The following is a 22859-nucleotide window of genomic DNA, read 5'->3' as shown; positions in this document are numbered from 1 at the left end:
AATTAAATATACCATGGAACACAGTGGAGACTGTCATCAGGTAGAGAAAATATGGCCTAACAGCGACATTACCAAGAACAGGACGTCTGAACATCAAGGCCAACAGCAGCACTGGAAGAGCTGCAGGAGTTTTTGTAACTACTGTCTGGATACTACATGAGATGATCGTCTTCTTCACATTTCTGGGCTTCAGGTCGGCCAGAGGGAAGCCTGAGCTGACAGGAAAACATCCAGGCCCGGTTTCATTAGCAAAAATATGTCATGGTCTGTTGAAAAAACATCTACAGTGGAACATGGTGGTGGTAGCATCATGCTCTGGGGCCATTTGTGTTCAGCTGGACCTTTGACGTTAGTCAGAATGGAGGGAATCCTGAAAGACTCCAGATACCAGTCAGTGTTGGAGCCTTCAGAGGAACTTCATGTTTCAATGACCCAAAACACACAGAAACCAAGTAAAGAAGTGCTTCACTGCAATGAGACTGAGGCTTTGGAACGGCCCAGTCAAAGTCCAGACCTCGATCCCACGAAACATGTGCAGAGGGCTGAGCACAGGCAGCGCAATCTGACCAATTGGAGCAGCTTTTAAAAGAACAGGCTCCTCCCAGGAACACTGAGGCTGGAAGAAAACCAGAAGTCCAGCAACAAGGAGTTAAAGGAGTTTATGCAGCCAGGTTATTTTATTTCCCTTTGCGGGTTTCAGTTTCTTTTTCTGCTACAGTGTGCAGGTCAAAGGTCACATTAAAGGTGTAAAACGTCCTTTATACATGATGAAAACCTGACATGAACAGGGCACGTAAACTTTATATCCACTGTAAATCACATTTAGCTCAAGTACAGGCTGCCAATGTTCTAAATCAGGGGTGTCAAACTCCAGTCCTCAAGGGCCGCTGTCCTGCAACTTTTAGATGTGCCTCTGCTGCACCACACCTGAAAAGAATTAGGTCATTAGCAAGGCTCAGGAAAACCGATCTACACAGGGAGGAGGTAATTAAGCCATTTCATTCCACTGTTTTTTACCTGTGGCACATCTAAACACTGCAGGACAGCGGCCCTTGAGGACTGGAGTTTGACAATGTACTTTCTTCTGAGTAATATTGCTGTAGATTTTGTATTTTTTAGAAATAACCTTCAGGGATCAGAAACGGATTGTTAGATGGAGCTAACAGTTATGCTAATCAGAGCAGAATCACTCAGCATTTCCTCATCGTTTCAGATAAAGTGGTCATTTGAAAGGCAACATAGACCTTCATGCACCTCATGTTGACATCTGGCTGACTGCGGCCCCTGCTGGTCAGGGCCGGTCTGAGCTCAGTGGGTTTTAGCTTCAGAACATTTTCACATCAACCAGACTCAAAGTTAACCACAAGCTTTTATTGTGAAATTCCAGCAGCTGTTTACAGACGACGACCGCGGCGACCGCCCTTCCTCCTGGTAGAGTCTGATGGGATCGGAGTGACGTCCTCTGGACACAAGAAGAAGAAGAACATGGCGGTCAGTTAAAGAGACGGTGCACCAGAACAGGGCTGGCAGTTCTGATGAGAAGTTTTGAACTGAACAGATCATCAGCCATGGCAACAGAACCAGGCTGTAGTCCTTGGTGACCAGTGGTGGTAACCATGGCAACAGGCAGCACCACAAACAGGTTCTGCTTCAGGCCAAAAGAGAGACGGAGGACTTCTGAACCGCCCTCAGTTATTAACATTTAATCAGTTGTTGATCTCCATACTGTCAATGAACAGCAGAGGAAACAGTTTAAACATTAGATCATTAAATTGTGATGATGAATTTATCCCAGGTTAATGCCCCTCCGAACAGATGGGGGCGGGGCTCTGCAACAGACTGGTTTTTGCCTGCAGAGCAGAAAAACCATCCAGGAATCAGAGTTATAAGTCTGAGTTGTTTAGATGTTTTTAATGCGTTTCACAGATCTCTAGCCCAGAAACATTTATTCTACAGCTATTTTCAACCTCTTGGATCAAAACTCTCATAACTGAAAGTTTTGAAGTGACCAAGTTTCCTCTGATTTATTTTAGTTTCCTCTGAAAGTTAGTCAGATGTTGAATGGAAAAGATAGATATGAATGGGAAACAAAATAAAGTTATATTGTTAACAGCGGCCACTGATCTGAAATGGGACCTTTTTATTATTTTGTAAGTGATCAATATGTCTGACATATTTCTGGTAAAGATTTGTTTCGGTCCAGCCTGGTAACGTCTACAGCGCCTTTAAATCACATCAGAGAAACTAACAGCAGAAACCTTAAAGGCTTAAAGTTCAGATCATCAGATCTTTTTCCCGTTTCCTCTAACAAACATAAAACCTGGAGCGCTCCTCCATCTCTACCCCTGATGTCAGCGTCTGTTACAGTTTTCTACACTAGAAATGTGTATTGTTTCGCTGGTGCCTTCATTACCCAAAATCCCTCACTAGTCACATGACTCAATCAGTAGATTTCACCCGAGTTAACGTCAACATTAAACTTTAGATAGAAACTTAAGTTTTAAGTTCAGACAGAAACTTCTCAGTGTCCAGAGGAGACAGCAGAGAGTCCCAATGGGCACCACAATAACACTAACATTACATACTGACCTCATGATCACAGCCAAACATGGTTACCAAGGTAACAAACCAGTCTGCCAATTCAAACAAATTTCACAAACATCCCATAATGACCACTACGTGACTAAGGAAAATGAGCCAATCAGAGCTCAGCTTCTACCTGAAGAGACTAGACCAGAAGCGGGCCAGAACCCACCTGATGGAACACTAAACACATTTTGTGTGTGTGAGAGTGTGAACCAGGTCTTTATATCCTGGTGGGAACCTCTCTGTCTACAGTGTGGGTTGTGGGGACCACTACTCCCTATGGAGATGTTTTGGTCCCCAGGAGGGGAAACGATGCTTTAGGGTTAGAGGTCAGGGTTAAGGTGGTTAGGCTGTAGAAATGAATGGAAGTCAATGGAAAACACGACTGTGTGGGTCTGTGTGAGTAGTACCGATGCGTCCAATCTTCATGCCAGACCGGGCCAGAGCTCTGAGTGCAGACTGGGCTCCAGGTCCAGGAGTCTTTGTCCTGCAACAGAGACACAGCTCAGCGTGCTGACTTCTGACCTCCGGGCAGTAACCCCTGACCTCCAGCTGAGCCTACCTGTTCCCTCCAGTGGCCCTCAGTTTGATGTGCAGCGCTGTGATGCCCAGCTCCTTGCAGCGCTGCGCCACGTCCTGAGCCGCCAACATGGCAGCGTACGGCGACGACTCGTCTCTGTCAGCTTTCACCTTCATGCCGCCTGTCACACGGCAGATAGTCTCCCTGGAAACAAGCGGCCGTCAGAACCGGACCAGGGAGTCGGAGGTCAGGCCAGGGGTGCACTTACTTCCCAGAGAGGTCGGTGACGTGGACGAAGGTGTCGTTGAAGGAGGCGAAGATGTGGCAGACGCCGAACACGTTCTCTCCCTCAGCCACCTGCGGGCCCAGGCTGATCACCTGCTCCTCCTTCTTTTCCTTGCCTTTACGGGGAGCCATGTCTGCTGGAGGAACCACAGAATCAGAACCAGAACATCACAGCCTCACTGTGTCTGTTCAGAACCATAACATCATAGAGATACTGGATCTTCTCAGAATCTTACTGGGTGTGTTCAGAACCAAGCAGAGCACCAGGTTCAGAGTCAGACCAGCAGCTGTCCGGCAATAGAAGCACGGGGGACAATGCTCACATGGAGGCTCGACCTGCAACTTGATGCTCCGGATGCTAACCAGAACCGATACCCGAACCAGTTAAAGCTGCTGTCCCAGTCCTTTTAACGGACCGACACCAGAATGTTCTCCTGGAGTTCAGACGTGCTATTAAACATTGCAGTAAATTCTACATTTACATCAAGAAACCCATAGCGAGGATAATGTTAGCATGTTGGCTTTCCCTCAGACACCGCTAAAATAAACCTAACATTTATCACCTGGCGAAGAATTTCAACGCCATGATCAGCCCATCTCATCGTTCCGAACCCTAAATAATCTCTAAAACAATAATTTTCACAATAAACCAGCTCTATTTTCCCGCTGGTGGACGCACCGTGAGAAACTAACATGGCGGCACGGCACAGCGGAAAAACAAGAGGAAAACGGGACATAAACGTAGCTCTAATATTTCACAGAGACATAATTCAAACCCCAACAGAACCTTAATGCATCAATCTGTCAGAAAACACGCCTGGGTTGGTAAGATGGTCACCTGGAAAGAAGATTAAAACGGATTTATTCCTCAGCAAGACTCACCTTACAGCGTCTCTTCACTGAGCACAATCAGAAAGGAAGGAAGCTCCGCCACCGGAAGTAGAAATAATGAGGCTCTCAATCTGCTGCTGCTGCCCCCTGCTGGACACTTCTCCACTCGCTGTCTATCAGATTGAATCCTTCAATCTCAACTTTGATCTGATCAGAGGAATCAAACTTTGTAGCTTTCTTTATAATTTCATGATTTTGTTTTGTTGCTAATTATATGGTGCTTTATTTTAATTTTATCTTTTTAATTGAGCTTGTCTTAGATTATGCAAATAGAGTCTACTTTTATTTGTTAATTTTTAAATATTGTCTCACATGAATTTCTTTGCTTTTAGCTTATATTTATTTTGAAGCTACTACAGTTTATATTCTTTATTTTCTTTATGTTTATAATTTTTAATTAATTAAACTATTCATGTGCATGCATGACTATATTACATTTTAAAGTTTTATTAATTTACCATATTTTTTTCTCCTGTTTTATTGAGCTATCAGAGAAATAACTCTATTATTAGAATTGATCTAAAATTCTGCAGTTTTTCTAACTCTGACAGATCAAACAGTTCTGACCCGGTGCTGCTGCGGAAGCTCAGAGGATCTAGAAACTAGATATTAGAGTGAATACTGGGAGAAGAAACGGACCAATCAAAGCAGAGAGTTTGACCATCTCATTTATTTACAGAATCATATTGAACACGATGCAGAAGAAGAAAATACTCCAAAAACTACAAAAGAAACTATTTAAAAACACACTCTCTCCCTCAGACACACACAGACTCCCACAGGTAAACAATGAGCATGCAGCATTAGTCCAGTTAATACAGTACATAACAATATCCATCATAGTAGAAAAAGCTGAGAGGATTATTGGGAATTATTGATTACTGATTGGTTCTGCAGGGCGACAGAAAGCAGGAAGAGCGGCTCTCTGGGCTGGACCTTAATCCAGCAGGGATACATTCAGCCGGCTCATTTATTAACTTATTAATATCTGGAGCTTCTTCCTGCTTCCTGTCCGCAGAGCTGCGGCGGGGGGTAGGATCCCACATCATAACGCCGCCGCCGCGCCGCTGAGTCGGGAAGCGGATCCTGAAGCGGATCCAGCAGCAGAACGATTCTTTTTGGGGAATCGACTCAGCTTCAACAGCAAAAGTTTCTAAAAAATGACATCTCAGATATTTTTGCATCGTTCACCACTAATAAATACTTTCAAGTGTCGTAAGAGTTCAGAGTGAAGGTGCAACTGTAAAAACCACTGAGACTGTAGGAAACAGCCGTTTACTCTGCAGCGCCACCCGGAGTCCAGAGGGGGCATTGCACTGCAGGCTGGCTGGAGCTGACGTTCTGGAGGAACGTTAGCTGCAGCAAACACCGGCTCTAAAGGTCAGGGGTCATCCACAGGCTGGCCAATCAGCAAAGAGGGGGGCATCTTAACGGGACAGTAGCGCAAACAGAGATTTTCTGCAGTGGTGTGCAGAGATAGCTAAAAAGTTAGCTAAGCTAATACTAACACGCTACAACAACACGGTATTTAACAAATGCTAACACTAAAGCCATTCAGATTATTGACAACCCATCAGCACCACTTTAATGTTGACATTATAATTTACAAGTTCATAACAAAATGATGTTTACATGCTGTTCATTGTAAACTTTATTCAACTGAAAGTTCATAAAACAGCTGAGAAAATTAGCACTTTAGAATTTATCCAGAAAATTAAGTCAAGATAAGTTAGCAACAACGCTGAAGCTAAAAATTAGATCTGCTGTTAGCGCATTAGCATTAGTGTGCCCACCACTGATTTAAAAGCATGAATTCAGAGTAGGAGGAACAGAACGGGTCACCAGAACAGAACCTGATGTACCAGCTTTAAGGTGCAGCGGCTTTCTGACTCAACTTTCTGTTGGATCAGTGGGCGTGGCTTAAACATCAGCTATAAGGCTCCACCCCTGATGCCCCACCCCCTGTGTCCTCAGCCTGGACTCCGGATGACCCAGAGATCAGTGTGAAGCGAACCAAAGGGCAGCAGCAGGGAAAACATTCAGCAGCTGCTAAAACACGGAAAAACCCAAACCAGGAAGCTGGAAGCTTAAAAAGCTTCAAATATACAAACGCCACACAAGAAGGTATAATATCATCATCATCGTCATCGTCATGGTAAGAATCTGATTGTACAAAGTTCTACATTCTCCCGACGGTAAAAAGCTCCTGAAAGCTTCAGAGACAAAACACAACGGGTCCGAAGAGGCAGAATATCAAAGTGGCACCGGTGGCGTTTCGTTAGCTCAAGGCTAACGGACACCGTTGATCCCAATGAGGAATGCTAGCAGAACTAAAACCTAGCAACGGAAAGGTCCGAGAGCCGGGAACGGCCGGAACGTGGTGGCGCCTGAAGCCCAAACACTAAACACAAAGTCCAGCATGCAGAGAGTCACACAGTCTGTACAGAACCGGCACCGAGGAGGAAGAAACACGAGCTGTCCATGCAGGGTCCATCAGAACCAACCTCCAGAGGGAACTGCTGAGTTCTGCCTCAGTCCAGGTCGACCCAAGTTCCTAAAAACCCAACAGAGACGATCCAGAACAAACCCACAGAACCTGGTGGCTCTGCTCAAGAGGTCCAGACGAGTCCAACAAGAGTACCAACCAGAACCAGGAGATGGACTGTGTAGGATGAGCCCAACTGGATCTGCAGCCAGAACCTGGTGGTGTTTAATGATCATGGAGGTTTAGCTGGTTCTGATCCATTTCAGCCCAATATCTGTTATCTGTACCGTTTAGAAGGTTTTATTTAAATATACTGGATCAGAACCTGATCCATTTACTCACCTCTACACCTGGTACCAACCATGGTATTGGTACCGGTACCAACCATGGTACTGGTACTCGTACCAGGTTTATGTGAATAGCGTTGTGGTTCTGACTGGCCATTGTTTGGTGCCCGTGGTTCTGATTGGCCGTCTGTTTTTGGGTTTGTTCTGAAACGACCTGCTGGTTCTACTAAAGCAGCACCTAGAATCTCCCAGCAGAACGAGACTTACAGACATCAAATCCACAGACCTGAGGTCACTTCCTCTTCCAGTTTCTAGATGGAAAACATTTCAACCAGAACGATAAACTTCCTCCAGCTGAAGGAGCCGTGGAGGAGGAGCAGGCAGCAGACAGCTCGCTAACTAGCTCGTTAAACTAGCTCGTTAGGCCCTCCTAGGTGTGGTGGGTGGTGTTAGTGGAAGATCGAAAGTGTAGGAAGTTTCTGGCACTCTCTGAACACCAGAGGGTGCAGTGTGCATGTCAGGTAGAGGTGTGTGTGTGTGTGTGTGTGTGCGTGTGTGTATGTATGTATGTATGTATGTAAATGAGATATTATAATAAACTCTGTAATCAGCAAATAATCAATATTACAACTTATATATATTTTAACTCTAAAGATAACAATAAACTAAATATTATTTATTACTGCAGATACCTAAAGTGACCAGCAGGGGGAAGCCTTGTATCTCAGACTACTTCAGGCTCATTGGGATCAATGTGATTGGTTCTGATGGTTTTCAGATTCTGATTAGTTGATAATAAACATCTGACATGACGATGTAAGCCCAGAGCTTTCTGCACATGCTCAGTAACATCAAAGAGGTCAGAGCTAACCACACACTTTAATCAATGAGAGCTTCTGACCACATGGGGGCGCTGTGTGCATACAGCTGGAGATACAAGGTTTCCTACCCACTGCCCGGATTGAGCTGATTGGTTGGTTACAAAGTCGTGTGATTGGTTGGATGACTGATTGGTTAATTGGTGATGGGATTCACTGCTGGATGACCGAAGCTTTCTGACCCCGCAGTCTCCTCCTCCAACGCCTCAAAGAAAATCCTGAATGGTTGGTGTCAGACAACAGCTGGCCTGCTGTCAATCATCCCGTTGTCAAGGCGACAGCAGCCCCATCAGAGCCCTGCCCACTCTGGAAGAGGACGTTAGCTGGAGGAACAAAGGAAGAGAGCTTCAGCTAAGAACGGTGGAGGAAGCATCATGACGGCAAACATCATAACCATGAAACACTGGAGGAAACTAAACTGGTCAATGTTTCATTTATCGTCTACCAGCTCATCTAAAGCTGAGCTGCAGCATAAAGGCGTTCAGGAAGGCTGGGACAAACTGCTGAGTCTGCTCTGTCCCAGCCTGCCTGAATGCCTCTGTGGCTGGTTCTTACTTGCTGAGGGTGGAGGGCGATCCTGAGCGGTGGAAGTGGACGATCTGCCATTTCCCGTCCCGGCGGTGCCACACCCTGGTCTCCTCTGATTGGGCAGTGCGCGGCGTGCCATTGGAGTCGATGTACTGCGTGACCCGGATGTAGGCGATGCAGGCGGCCTCGTCGCCCACCAGGTGGATGTGGGGGTTCAGGATGGTGGTGTGCACCGGCTTGCTGTTCTTGGACCACACTGAAACACACACACATCGTTTACCTGTACAGGTGAGCCGGCCTGTCCTGTCCACAAGACTCAGACAAACTCACAGTTTTCAAAATAAAAGCGGTGGAAGTCCAAGCCTTCGACCAGGTTCCCCAAAGCCTCGGGTTCGAACGCCGTCACCGCCGGGTCGCACATCTTCCTGGACACAGAAAGAGAGGTTCTGCTGCCGGTACCAGAGAGGTTCTGCTGGGACCTCTTGACCTCAAAGCAGAACTTCGTGGGCCAGACCAGAACTAGCAGTACAACCGCCCCTGAAGAAGCTTTAATGAGCAAATGCAAAATATTCAACAAGCCAACGAAGGTTTACAGAAGAATACAACGCTAACAACCAAAGCTAAACAGAAACATGCTAAAACTCATAAATATAAATTATTTTGAGATTATGTTCATCTCATGATGCATGGTGGGTATCAACATGGCTGAATTTAGCTCTTTAACCTCCACTAAATACCGTGGTAGTGTAGCGCTTTAGCATTAGCTTTCCAATAAGTACTTTGTTAATTTGGAAGTTTAGCTTTAGTTTCTGCAAAATACCATGTTGGTGTCGTGTTTTAACACAAGTCGAACTAATAATTATGTTTCAGGAACCTGGGCTGTCTTCGTGTAGCAGCGCTCCACCGCATGTTTTAGGTCTCTGGATTGAGGAATTAGAACGTATTTCCCTGCTAATGTGGGCAGCTGAAACACCCCTCATTCTTTTTTAAGATGTTCAAAGCAGAGAGCTAAATTCATGAAAATTCGTGACCCCTACTGTCTTCCTGGTACCGAAAGGCCTTTCAGATTAAAAGCCTGTAACAGTGAGGACAGTGAAGCGTAGACATACGTGTAGCTCTCAAAGTCTCCATTACTGATGGCCTCGATGAGCTGCTCCGTCACTTTAATGATGTCCTGTTTCCTCACTGACACACGCACACACACGCACACACACACACACACACACACACACACACACACACACACACACACACACACACAGAGTCAGGTTGGTGATCGGTGTTGGGCGGCAGGTCTGGTGGGCGGAGCCTCACCTCTGGTATCTTCATCCTCGATGGTGGTGTTGGTGCTCTCAGACGACTCCTGCAGCAGAAACAGTAGTCAGTTAGTGGGGCGGGTTCTGGTACTGGTTCTGGTGGTGACTGGGAGCAGTGTTACCTTAACTCCGTCGGCCTTCTTGTTGCTGCCGCTCTTTCCTCCTGAACGAGGGATGACAACAAACAGAAACAGAAGCAGCAGAGTGAGAAAGAATGGAACGAAAGCAGAGAAGAGGAGCGGCGCCATCGCAAGTCGGGGGGCAGAACCGGACCTGTCAGAACTGCTCTGGTTCTGCCCCACAGTCGGGGGCGGTCCAGCTGCCTGTGGGTCGCTCCCTGGGGGCTGAGGCCAAATTTAGGAGCAACTTAAGATAGCAGCAGAGCCCGGCACATTCCTGAGGGCCCGACCCGGCCCGGTTCTGCTGCACAAAGAGCACCTGACCCTTGATTCTCCACCAGCCTGCTTTCACTGAGCCAGCTGCTGACAGGTCCAGTTCTGCTGGTTACACCAGGACGGGTCCGGTTTTGGTTTTATAGTTCCTGATATTCTGAGCTGCAGCTGTTTGAGTATCCGGATCTTTAAGCCCGGTTCTGGACCATATCAGATGGTTGTGATCCGTTTGGCAGAGAGCAGAAGCAGCTTGGAGACGATCCGATGACTCTGATGGAAAAATGCATCATGGGAGGATTTGTAGTCCGAATCTGAGACTTTCTGGCCAGATTAAAGCCCACCTTGTTGAGAACCTGCTGACCCTTTGATCCTTTAACCTTTTGACCCCACCCTGCCTATGGCTGTGGGGTGAAAGACTTTACCCTCCAAAAACGACACTTCAATGTTGGATATTGTTAGGTTTTCATCAGAGAGCAAAGTAACGGCAGGGGGCGCTGAACTGCACAGGAGTTGGTCCAACAGAACCAGCAGAACCAGTAGAACATCTGCAGCAGCTCCTTCTCAGACCTGTATTGAGCATGTGCAGATGACTGAACATGATTGGTCCAGCTGGAGAGACTGGGAGGACTGGGAGCATGGTGGGGGATTCCCTTCCTGCTATCTTTAGACCACAGCAGCTGCTCACACATACACACACACACACACACACACACACACACACACACACACACACACACACACAGTGTTAACCTGCTAACTGTGTGTAAAGCTGGCAGCTGATTGGTAGATTTCTTTAAGGCTCTAGCTACTGAAACACAAGCCTCCAGTTCAAAGGTCATGACCTGCAAGCCTCACAGCCAATGAGGAGCCCTGTGGCCTCCAGCCTGACCTCTGACCTTTGATCAGCTTACCGGAGAAGTTCCTGGTAGCCAGCATGGTGGTCAGGATGGCTCCCTGCAGGACAGAAGCAGAAACTGCACCGTCAGCAGCCAAGCCCTATGACATCACTTCCTGTCACTTTATTGTGAAAATCCTCACCTTCAGCTTCCTCCTGGCGTTGAATTTCTTCAAACATTCAACTGTCTCTTGGCGATGCATACAGGAAGCCACGGTGGAGCGGTGCTGGGAGGAAGAGGTCATGTCATCATCATCATTAATGATATCATCGTTATCATCATCACTATCGTTATCATCATCGTCATCATCACTAATGATATCATCGTCATCATTGCTAATATTATCATCATTATTGTCACTCTCATTATCATCATCACCTTCATCACTATTCTTATCATCATCATCATCATCATCATAATCATCACTAACATTTTCATTATTATCATCATCTTCATCCTAATCAATGTCTTCATCATCACCACCATCATCATCTTCCAATCCTCCCCCCACTCACAGAGATCCAGGGGTGTTTGAGCGCCTCGGCGGCGGTGATGCGTTTGGCCGGGTTGATGGTCAGCATCTTGTTGATCAGGTCTTTGGCTTCGGGCGTCACCGTGTCCCACTCCGGGGAAGGAAACTAGGAGGCAAGGAGAGGAGACTGACCAACTGCAGCGCTCTGTGTCGATGACTTGACAGCGAGTCATGTGACCTACGTCGTAGGCTCCGGCTTTGATCTGCTGATAGAGGCGGTGCTGGTCTTCATCCCAGAATGGAGGGTAGCCCACCAGCAGGATGTAGAGTATCACGCCTGAGGATCAGAAACGCCGCGTTTACCCAGAATGCAGTGGGTGAGCCAAGTGTGACCAACACAAAGACATGAGGAGAGACTGACCACAGGCCCAGAGGTCCACCGCCTTCCCATATGGGTCCTTCCTCAGGACCTCTGGAGACAGGTAGCCTGGAGTTCCTGCAAAGCCTGCAAACACACAGAGGAAGCTACACAGCTACACCAGAGGCAACATCTGCTGCACGCAGTTACCATGGCTACTGGGCTGGTTGCTAAGCGCCAGCCAGCTTGGTAGTGAAGATGCCCTGTTGTTTATGGAGTTAGAAAATAAGAGGAGCAAAACAGAAAACATGTTGAGGAAGACAGAAAAGTAAAAATTAAACCATAATTTTTATTTTATAATACAACAATACAACAAAATTAAACAATAAAAATAATCTTGACAATATTTCTGAAATAAAAAAGCCAAATAAACAGAATATAAACTAAAATTAAAATTTGTTTAAAACCCTAGAGCTAAGACTGAATAAACAAAATGTACATTTATAACAACAACACAGAGTACTTGGACTAAATGAAGCATGAAGGGATGACAAAGTTTCAGTAAAAGTAATCTGAGTACTACAGTCAGGACTGCCTCACCAAACCAGGCCTGCTGGTCGCCCTCCACCTCGATGGCGAGGCCGAAGTCGGCCAGTTTCACCGCCGCTCCTTTAGATTTGGAGGCCAGCAGCAGGTTTTCTGGCTGGAGACACAGAGCACATGCTAACAATGCTAACTCTGCCCACTGGTTTACATCAGGAGCGCCAACAATGCTAACCCTGCCCACTAGTTTAAATGGTTGCTAACAATGCTAACTCTGCCCACTGGTTTACACAAGGAGCACTAACGATGCTAACTCTGCCCACTGGTTTAAATGGTTGGTGCCAACAATGGTAATTCTGTCTACTTTTTAACAGCAGCAGGAGTTCTGTTAGCTAGCCATGCTAATGGAGCTCTTGCAAGTTTGCAGAACCAATAACCATCTTAAATCCATTCGGATATTTCTGGTGAGCAAACATCAGACTCTTTCATTTTCCAGTTTTCTCCAGTACATTTCTGTCAGACAATACCTTCAGGTCTCGGTGGACCACGCCCATCTGATGACAGTGAAGCACTGCCTCGAGGATCTGCTGGATGCAGTGGCTGCAGGTAAAAGTCAGAGGTCACATAGTGCAGGTGATAACGGGAGGCGTCATGTCTCCAGACATTTGAAGGAGCAGGTGTGCTTCTCACCTGGCATCAGCTTCACTGTAATATTCTCTGGCTACAATGTCTTCAAACAGCTCTCCACCTGTAACCCTGGAAACCCCATAATCTTGTCAATAATCAGGGAAGTAATCTGAAGTGCCATGTTAACAGTGAGACACACATGATCTCATTAGAATAAATCAATCAAGAAATAATATAATTTAACTGGAACTCATTTCATAAAACTGAATGAAGTTAATTAAATAAAGTTTTGATTCTTTCTGAGAGTAAAAATGTTTTGATGCGTCGGTTTCCTTTGAGGATAAAATAATTACAGGATGTGAGAGTCAGATTAAATCAGATTATGAATAAAGAGGTGAAGGTGTTAAATAAACCCAGAAACAGAACGCTTGCATTAAAACCAGCATGTTTCTATAAATAATCCTGGATTTGGCTGCAGAAAGTCAAGCAGCAGAACAACACAATGTGATGTAACAGAAGGAGGTGTTTGGTTCACAGCAGAACTGAGTCAACACCCAGAAAGCGCCGATAAGCCGGATCCTTAATGGCCGCCGGTGCTCTGACTGCTGCAGGTTTGATCTGCTCTCCGTCACTGGACCGACTCTACTTCCTCTTAACCGTCTGAATGTTTCCTGTTGATAGAGATCAGATCGGAGCTGATCAATGATTTATCCTGATGGCTGCAGGCCGAACACGGAGCCACATGGTGAATCACTGCCGGTTTAAGATCTGAGCTTTTATTGGCCATAAGAGTCGAGAAGATCTGCCATGGCAGCTTCAGCCTGATCATCACTGGGAGCCATTAGAGCTTTTTAATCGGCTGATAAAAAGCTCTAATGGCTCCCTGATCATCACTGGGAGACATTCCTCTGTAATTTCAGATCAAATGATGGTAAACGGATGATAAGTGTCAGGAGAAAACTCCAGATGGACATGAATTATTGTTGTTCTTCTCACTAGCTGCGTTTCTGTTACACTATGTTCACAAAACTTGGTTTCTGCTAGTGTCAAAAACACCCAACTGTTTCCATTAAATAAGAAATGAGATTAAAATCACATTGATAAGCTTGTTTATACAGTAAGTCCTTAAAATAATGGCAGTAACAGGGTTTCCCCCCATGTATTATAAGCCTGGCGACCCGCCATGTTTTGCTAGCTGCCCCCACACGGAGGCCTGCCGGTTGAACGCCTCGGCACCCCGACTACCGGGCTTAGCTAGTTTTCTGGGTGAAACTCTGCAGTGATGGATGTAAACATACATTAATAAATCAGTTATTGTGGTGCTAGCGCTCATCATCTATCAGCCAATCAGAGGAGACGTCAGCATCTGATTCAGGCAGTGGAGCAACAAGCTCCGCCTACTTGGGAGCAGCTATGCATGTGGTGCTTTGGGTAAACTGTAGTTGGTGATTTTACAGAGGAGTTATGGATTCAACACATTGGAATGAGACATTTTCTGAAGTGTGATGTTGCGGCGGCTCTGGTGGAGCCCGATGGTCTAGTCCAAGGACGCCAGAGCTGCAAATAATCAGCTGGAATCAAACTAGAGAGAAGTGTGTCAATAACATCACAGCGGTGTTTCCAAAACACAAATTTCACTACAGTTGAAAAACCACACCACCCCAGCGCAAAAACCAGAGTTTTTTCGGCCGCCGGCGCTCCGACGTTTGCATTAAGCAAGTTTATTTTTGTAAATTCTATTTGTGCGTTTTATGGTGACTGGAAACGCAGCTACTGATGGTTTTCACGTCGTTTATTCTCAGCAGAATATTTAACTGACTGCTAAGACACTATGTATTGTGTGCATGATCATCTCTGCAGTCCCCAGCCTGAACACCAGATGGCACTGAGCCTTGCACACAGACCCTTTAACCAGGCAGTCGGGTGTGAACTCACAAGTCGAAGATGAGGTAATGGTGTGCCTCCTCTGAGATGCTGTCATGAAGCCGAACTGAAAAACAGAAAACAGGTTTTCTCTGAATCTCAGCTTCAATCGCTGCATGATTGGTTATAACCTCAGTGATTATTATTGATCTCATTTAGAGTCAGACTGCAGAAACAGCTAATGAGCCGAAAAATCATCATTGACTCACAATAACCCTAAAGACATTCATGGATTTAACGGGAATCACTTCACGAGAACAAACCAGGAAATAAGAATCGCTCAAAGAATTTTCATTTATCGTCCGTCTGACACAGAGCAGCAGGAGATCTGGAGACGAAGCAGGAAGGAGAGACGATGGATAATCCGGTGGTTGGATGATCCAGTGGTTGCATGTTCCAGTGGTTGGATGATCTGGTGGTTGGATGCTGGATGAACAGCAGCTGATGTTGAGCCTGTCAGACATTTTATCACTGAGTTTCTGCAGGAAGTTGTCCTGAGATGATGGACAAGCCAGTGGTTGGATGTTCCAGTGGTTGGATGTTCCAGTGGTTGGATGCTGATGATCACCAGCTGATGTTGAGTCTAAATGAGTTTCTGCAGGAAGTTGTCTTGAGATGATGGATGAGTTTCTCTGCAGGCATCTGTTCTCTGCTTATATTGTATAATATCTCATATTATCACAGAAGAGAAAGAAGCTGCTGCCCACACACACACACACACACACACACACACACACACACACACACACACACGCGCACACACGCACACACACACACATTAAACCCCACTGCTGCAGTGTGTAGGAGTGTTTGAAGAGAAACCTGATGATTTCTTGCTGAGTGCTCCACACAGGTACGTTCTGTTGGTGTGTGTAGGAGGACGGATGGTTTTAATGCCTTCACCTATGGGCGCTGTTTCCTAGCAACACACACACACACACACACACACACACACACACACACACACACACACACACACACACACACACACACACACACACACAGTTACGTAACACCGCTCATATCTGCGGAGCATCACCTTCCCACAGAGCGTCCTGATTGGCCGCGGAGCTGGGCCGCTGCCTGCTGATTGGCCCGTTGGGCCATGTGACAGAGCCTTCTCCCATTGGCTATTCTCCTCCAGACTTCATCAGGCTTACTGCTTCAGTTTTACATTTCAAATGTTTCTCACAGAGAGAAGTGCTGTTCAGACAGGCTTTTATTTTGAAAGGCTCGTTGCTCATCCTGAAGAGACCTCTGAGTCAGCGAGTGGAGACTCACTGAAACAAAGACCGTCTGGTTTCAAATCCACCTGGATGGAAATGAGAGAATGAAAAGTGATGCGTTTACGCTGATGACGCTGTGATGTCCTTCTCATGGCGTCCTAACGTCTCTAAGGTGGACAATCCACCTCAGGGCGCAGTGCAGCGGGTCATTATATAACCACAACCTGCAGGAACAGTAGCAGCTCGCTGCGTTCATTCATCAGGGAAACCTGGTTCGTCCAAAACGGGACTCTGTCCACAGCTTCAGAACATCAGATCAGAGAAACGTGAACCAGACTGCAGCTCAGACGGTGAAATCCTCCTGAACCCTCAGCAAGCAGAACGTCAGCCAGGAGGAGACGGAGCGGGAGACAGCCGGAACTGGAAGGAACCGCCGAGTCAGAGAGACTGTACCAGACAGGACCAGTAAAAACCAGACCAGACTGGACTGGACCACACCAGAATGGACCGGACTGGACTGGGCCGGACCAGTACAGACCAAACCAGAACAGAACAGACCGGACTGGACCAGAATGGACCGGACTGGACCACTACAGACCAAAACGGATTGGACTGGACCAGACCAGTACAACTTCTGGTAGTTTAACCCCAGTGGTTGGTAGTTTAACCACTGGGGTTTAAGTTACAGATCACCTGAACTGTAACTTAAACACTGGACCCAGTTTTCCTTCCTTCTGTCTTTGTCCAGTAGTTTCTGTTGACTTGCTGATGATTTTGGCGTTAAAGTTTTGGCACCCTTCCTTCTTATTTCTGGGTGTCAAAGCGAAGCGGATCAGCCTCATCTGAACTGCCGGCCCCAAAGGAGGTTCTGCAGAACTGGTCCCAGAACTCCATGGCTGTCCTGCTCTGCAGACCCACAGGCAGCAGATCTGAGACCAGATTGGAGGAGGAATGCTTCTCTGACTTCGCCATGGCGACAGCATCTCCTCCATAATTAGCTGTTAGTTACCAGATTATGGTTACCGTTAGCAACACCAGGTTCAGAGGGTCTGCAGCTCTATTAGCATCTTCATCATCACCCTGATCAATCTCCATCATCATCATCATCATCATCATCATCATCATCATCATCGTTGTCGTCGTTCTGGAGCCACAGGGCTTCCTGTAATTCAACCTGCAACTCATTAAAGAGACGGAGCGAACCGGGAACCAGGAAGAACCAGGAACCTTCTGCATTTGGGTGCGGATTGACCAGATATCTGCAGATTCTGGTCCTGGTCCTGATTCTGGTCCAGACTGGTGGAGATCTTCATGTTCTCATATTTCCTCAAAGTGTTAATATTGTTTTGATTGTTTCCAAAAGCATTATTAATATCCAGAACAAATAATAAAAATGAGAGGTTTTTCTTTGAGATGTGACCGGAAATCAGTTTCATAATCATCGCAGCATCAGGTCGTCATGGCAACTCACCGATGTTGGGATGCTTCAGCAGCCGACAGATCCGTGCTTCTCGGTCCAACTTCTGGTGATCTGGGGACAAACACAAAAGATTAGTCAGAGGCTGACCATGAAGATGACGGAGGACATTCAGTTAATCTGAGTACGGTTCTGGTAATGGGTCAACCAACCCTAGCTAGGAGTAGCTAGGTGTGGTTGACCCCTAGCAACCACCCCTAGCAACAAGTCAACCATCTCTTGCAAGGGGTCAACCATTGCTCCTCACTAAGAGTTTCTGCCATCTCCTCTCAGTGGCTCTCTGCAGCTGAAGGAATCTCTGAAGTTTCTGATCTGACTCTCAAGTTGCTTTTCCTCCTGATGGTCCAATAGACCCGGTTCTACTGGAACTAAAAACTTCATCATCTGTTCCAACTCCAGCTGCTGTGGTTCTCTTTCTCTCTGCTCTGAGTCAAACCAACCAAACCCTTTGAGCAACCTGCTAACAGCTGCTGATCAATTACCAATGCGCACCTATTTATTATAAGCAGCTAACCATTTATCTATAAGCAGCTACCAGAACCTCCCTTTCAGTGGGATCACAGAGGTAATGGTTTACGGTTGTATCGGGTCATTATGGAGCCGGGTCATTCAGGGAAACCCAGACCAATTTTCTTTGCAAAGCTCATGGAAAGAGTTTGCCCAAATTTCTGCGCAAAAGTCAGAAACATAAAAAATAAAAGTGATGAAGAAGAGCAAAGGGACAGACACTGCTGGAGGAAGAGACAGACAGGAAGGGAAGAGTTCTCTTCCAAGTTCCCCAAGTTCCCCGAATTCTCAGAGTTCCCGATGTGAATCAGGGATCCAGTCAGAGTTTCTTTCAGCGGCAGATGTTTGATTGATCAGGTGTGTTAAACAGCTGCAGGAACGTTATGTAACACTGAGCAGCAGAACACTCACACACACACACGCTCACACAGAAATATTCTCTGTCAACTTTGCAGCTTGTTGCTAAGCAACCGAAGGAATCTTAAAACCAGAATAGTGAAAAAATTCCCAGAGTGAAAAATCCTTCAGCTTGACTGAGTTTCAGCCGGGGGTATGTGTGTGTGTCTCTGTGTCTGCGTGTGTGTGTGAGTGAGGGCAGTCCTCTCCTCTGTTTGATTCTGATCAGGTAAATATTGCTGTGCTTTGACTATACATCTGCTAGAGACTAAATTAGAGCAACAGCATAAAACCTTCTGACAGTAAACAGCTGCAGTTCACTCAGCCTTTCTCATCTATTCTTTTAAGAGCAACATGCTGACTGGTTTAACTGGTTTAACTGGTCAATACATGACATCCAGTTTATTGTTGTAAATATTTAGAGGTTTCTTTTGCAGGAATTCAGTCATTAACTTGCAGCAATCTCAATTCTTACTCTCTGCCTTTAACAGGAAGGAAGCTGCAGCAGAACCAGCAGAACCAACAGAACTTTCAGAACCAGAACAAGCAGAACCAGAAACAGAACCACCAGAACCATCAGCTAACTGGGGTTTGAGAAGACAGAGAAGAGACACAAAAACCACATGAACCAGCAGAACTTTCTATGTTAGAGTACCAGGTTCTGAGAACAGAACCTGGCACTCTAACATAGAAAACCAGCCTGCAGGTTCTGGTTCTGTTGGTTCCAGAGCAGACAGGGAGGTAGGCCTCCTGTCCAGTGGAACCAGTTTCCTGAGGCAGAACCCTGAATGTTTTCCAGACTTTAGATTTCAGTTGTGATGAAGCTGATGGTGAAGGTCAAGTAGCCGCCCCGTCTTTATCAAGGCCAGGGGACTCCAAAGCTCTTCATGCTACCAGTTCACCAGTGCCCTCTGCTGGGCCCTCTGACCACCAGCAGCAGGCAGGTGGCAGGTGGAGGCCTTGCTCCAGGACAAAACCATAACAAACCAGCAACTCACAGACTGAGGGACCAACTACACTCCTACCCTGATTTGTCCTGATTTGTCCTGTCTGACTTAGATGACCCACATGACCCAAACTCCAAACACCTTGTTAAGTTTCAGCCAATCACGTTTAAGCTCGTTAGGTTTCAGCCAATCACATTTAAGCTTGTTGTCAGCCAATCACGGTTCACCTCGTTAGGTTTCAGCCTATCATGTCAGTTCTCCTGGCCGGTTGCATCTCAGCAGCCACTCAGATGGCAACATGCCCGCCATTTGTTGACTTTTTACCTCTAGCAGACAGCTTCTTGGTGTTGATGATCTTGGCAGCGTATTCCTGACCCGATAGAACCTTCACACAGCGCCGCACCACAGAGAACGCTCCCCTGAAACACAACAGGAGGAACCGATCAGTCACAGGACAGACAGAGAGATGGACAGGCGAACAGACGGACAGATGGACAGCCGGGGCCATCCATCCACCAGTAAAACAGCTAAAACCAGAGAGGAGGAAGCTGGTCGTTGCGCCTCCTGGTTGGACGGACCCAGTGGACGTCAGGACCTGCTGTTCAGGAAGCACCAGAACAGACATGGACGGGTCCAAAGGACTCAGAATCAAGCCGGTTCTGAGTGACATTCTGCAGGAAGTGCAGAATGTCACTTCCTGTTACACATTCCCCCTCCAGAAAAGAGTCCTTGTGATGTGACCAGCAGGGGCCGCTGCACACGGGTATGCTGAGCTATTGAACGTTTAAGCTAAGCTAAGCTAAGCTAACTGACCCATCCCAGTTGAGCGGCTGTTACCATGGAAACAGCCCTTCCAGGTCAGGGTGGAGGTAAATTTGGGTCCATCGGAGCCGGATGGTTCTGGTCCGTTCTCAGCATAGATGCAGTTCATTCAGCTTCCTGCTATGGCCTTTGACTAGGCCATTCTGTTGTAGGACAGATCGATTAACACTGCCTCCAGAAGATGCAGAGATGACCCACATCACCATGCCTCCTCTACCGTGCTTTACAGATCTGCTGCGTCTGGTTCTGTGTACGTCCTGGTTCTGTCCGTCCCGGTCCATCATCTCCTCTCGAGTCTCTATGTTTTCCCAGAAGTCTCTGCTGACATCATTCTGGTGGCCATCTTGTTTCTAGAGAGAAGAGGCTTTCAGGGACCTGACCTTTAACCTTTGACCTGCTAACAGAGGGATGGAGCTCTGGGGTTTCTGGTCATGTCTCTGACCTCTGACCTCAGGCTGAATCTGCAGCCTCAGGACCTGGGACGTTAACCAGACCATCATCTTCCTCCATCTTCATCTCACTGTATTTAAATGAATGAATGAATGAATGAATGAATGAATGAATGGGAGACTCTGACATGGAGATGATCGTCAACAACCCCACCATTTCTGCTTTCCACCTGAACCCTTCAGATCAATAATCAATAATCAGTTGGAGACATTCCTGAGGGGAAGTGAAGCTGAAAGCGTCGAGTTTCTTCTGAGCTGCAATCTGCCGCCCACCATCGCATTATGTAAGAGACCTGGCATTAAGTGTGAGGGAGACTGTGTGTGTGTGTGTGTGTGTGTGTGTGTGTGTGTGTGTGTGTGTGTGTGTGTGTGTGTGTGTGTGTGGGTGGGTGGTGAGTGGGATGGGGTCAGAAAGGTGCTTCACTCTTCTCTCCATCCGTCCATCGATGTGTTTATCCTGCTGCTCATCAGTGACTGATCAGTAGCACAATCAATAATCCATACCTGATATCAACTATAATTTATTATCTAAAGCTGATGTAATCTATAATCTGTGCATAGTATAATTCATAATCAATAATCTATACCTGATATATTCAATGATCCATACCTGGTGTAATCTATAATTTATGATCTAGACCTGATATTATTTATAATATATAATCAATAGTTGTAATAATCACCAGCTGAATCTTTAAATTATCTAATTATTAAATTCAGATAAACACAGATTTATGGGGTTTTTTTTTAAATGCAAGCCTGATAATATTGATAATCAATGTGAACATTATTATAAACGGCGAAGCTTCATGAAAACTTTTAAAAATTATCAAAACGTCCAACAAAGTCATAAAGAAATAATAGTACTAATAATTAAACTACAGCTTAAATCAGGATGAACATGATCGATCATTTATTGATAGATTATCGGTTGTGGAGATAGAAAGTTAGAGGTGTGATGTCAGTGAGGAAGAGGAGGGTGATGAAGGTGGTACTCACTTCCCCAGCTCCTCGTACAGTTGATACTCATCGGAGAAGCGCGTGCTGATGACCGTTGCCATGGTGAGGGTCAGGGGTCGACTGGCTCCGAGGATGATGATGGGGGCGGCGAAGGCGAGGACTCGTACCTACCGTCTGAGGAAGAGAAGGAGGAGGAGGAAGAGGAGAAGGAAAATGGAGGGAGAGAGCAGCGAGGAAGAGCCGCTTCGTCTCTCGAACCGAAATGAGAACCAGAACCGAGACGCCGAAGCTTTACAGGCTCGGCCCCCGGCCCACTGCGCCCTCAGCCAATCAGAGGCCGCGCTGCGTCGCCATGGAAACTGAGTCCTCAGCCAGAGCTGACAGCGGATAGGAGACAGAGAAAAAAAAAATAGAGAGAGAGAGAGAGAGAGAGAGAGAGAGAGAGAGATTATTGAGCTGAAGTTCTGGTTCTGGAGAACCAGAACTTCACTGATTGGGTTGCGCTACCCCAAACCAATCAGTGAATGTACCTGCTGGGCCTCCGTCGTCTGAGATCACATGTGTCACACTGAAGGCCCGGGGGCCACATGTGGCCCTCCTCATGCTTCTTCTGATGCTAAACTACATCAGATTTACTCATTTATTCCCGCTAATCCAGAACATCTAATGTTCAGACACAGTGGCTTTACGTGACCTGTAGGTGGCAGTATTTCTGCTGCCCCAGCTTTATTTCATGTCTAGTCAAAGTCCGTGAAACAAATTTAATGTCAGCACAAATATTGTAAATATTTCTAGATTAGCATCAGAAAATCCCAGGATCAACGGGAGGATTATTTCATTCCAGATGAACACATTATTAATGTTCCAGCAGTTCATGGGTTCATCAACGCAACATCCAGGATCCTACATGAAACCAAAACCAGTTCGATTCCCCAAACTGGTTCTGGCCTGATGATGATTCTCTATCATCAGGTCTGGTAACTCATCAGTTACAGGCTGACTGGACGTTCTGGAGCAGTTCAGGACCGGTTCTGAAGGTCCGGTTCTGAAGGTCTGGTTGTGAAGATCTGATTCTGAAGGCCCAGGCC

The 22859-nt window shown here is 46.4% G+C and overlaps 2 protein-coding genes across 4 annotated transcripts; both read right to left on the bottom strand.

The window, feature by feature from the left end:
* Positions 1-1350: 1350 nt before the first annotated feature.
* rps14 (ribosomal protein S14) lies at positions 1351-4365 on the bottom strand. 2 transcript variants are annotated; one of them, XM_014988425.2, is made up of 5 exons: positions 4274-4365; positions 3375-3525; positions 3149-3310; positions 2997-3073; positions 1351-1462 (listed from the first exon to the last, which is right to left on the bottom strand). In XM_014988425.2, exons 2-5 carry the CDS (start codon positions 3521-3523, stop codon positions 1395-1397), a joined length of 456 nt encoding a protein of 151 aa, XP_014843911.1. In that variant the 5' UTR covers positions 3524-3525; positions 4274-4365; the 3' UTR covers positions 1351-1394. The 2 variants fall into 2 exon arrangements, with proteins under 2 accessions (XP_014843911.1, XP_087868554.1); XM_088012428.1 differs by having other exon boundaries at positions 3375-3528; positions 4274-4334.
* A 4118-nt stretch (positions 4366-8483) lies between these two features.
* camk2a (calcium/calmodulin-dependent protein kinase II alpha) lies at positions 8484-22076 on the bottom strand. Of its 2 annotated transcripts, none has more exons than XM_014988419.2 (17): positions 21811-22076; positions 19865-19959; positions 17685-17744; positions 15000-15054; positions 13128-13193; positions 12965-13037; positions 12495-12597; positions 11958-12041; positions 11779-11873; positions 11580-11702; positions 11207-11290; positions 11080-11122; positions 9899-9939; positions 9775-9823; positions 9570-9645; positions 8791-8885; positions 8484-8716 (listed from the first exon to the last, which is right to left on the bottom strand). In XM_014988419.2, exons 1-17 carry the CDS (start codon positions 21870-21872, stop codon positions 8484-8486), a joined length of 1437 nt encoding a protein of 478 aa, XP_014843905.2. In that variant the 5' UTR covers positions 21873-22076. The 2 variants fall into 2 exon arrangements, with proteins under 2 accessions (XP_014843905.2, XP_087868553.1); XM_088012427.1 differs by having other exon boundaries at positions 9899-9936.
* Positions 22077-22859: the final 783 nt, after the last annotated feature.

The sequence above is a fragment of the Poecilia mexicana genome, unplaced genomic scaffold (genome assembly GCF_051168715.1).
Source record: "Poecilia mexicana isolate PSO_F unplaced genomic scaffold, ASM5116871v1 scaffold_14, whole genome shotgun sequence".
Classification (NCBI taxonomy): Eukaryota; Metazoa; Chordata; class Actinopteri; order Cyprinodontiformes; family Poeciliidae; genus Poecilia; species Poecilia mexicana.
This window is presented reverse-complemented; position numbering and strand designations above follow the sequence as displayed.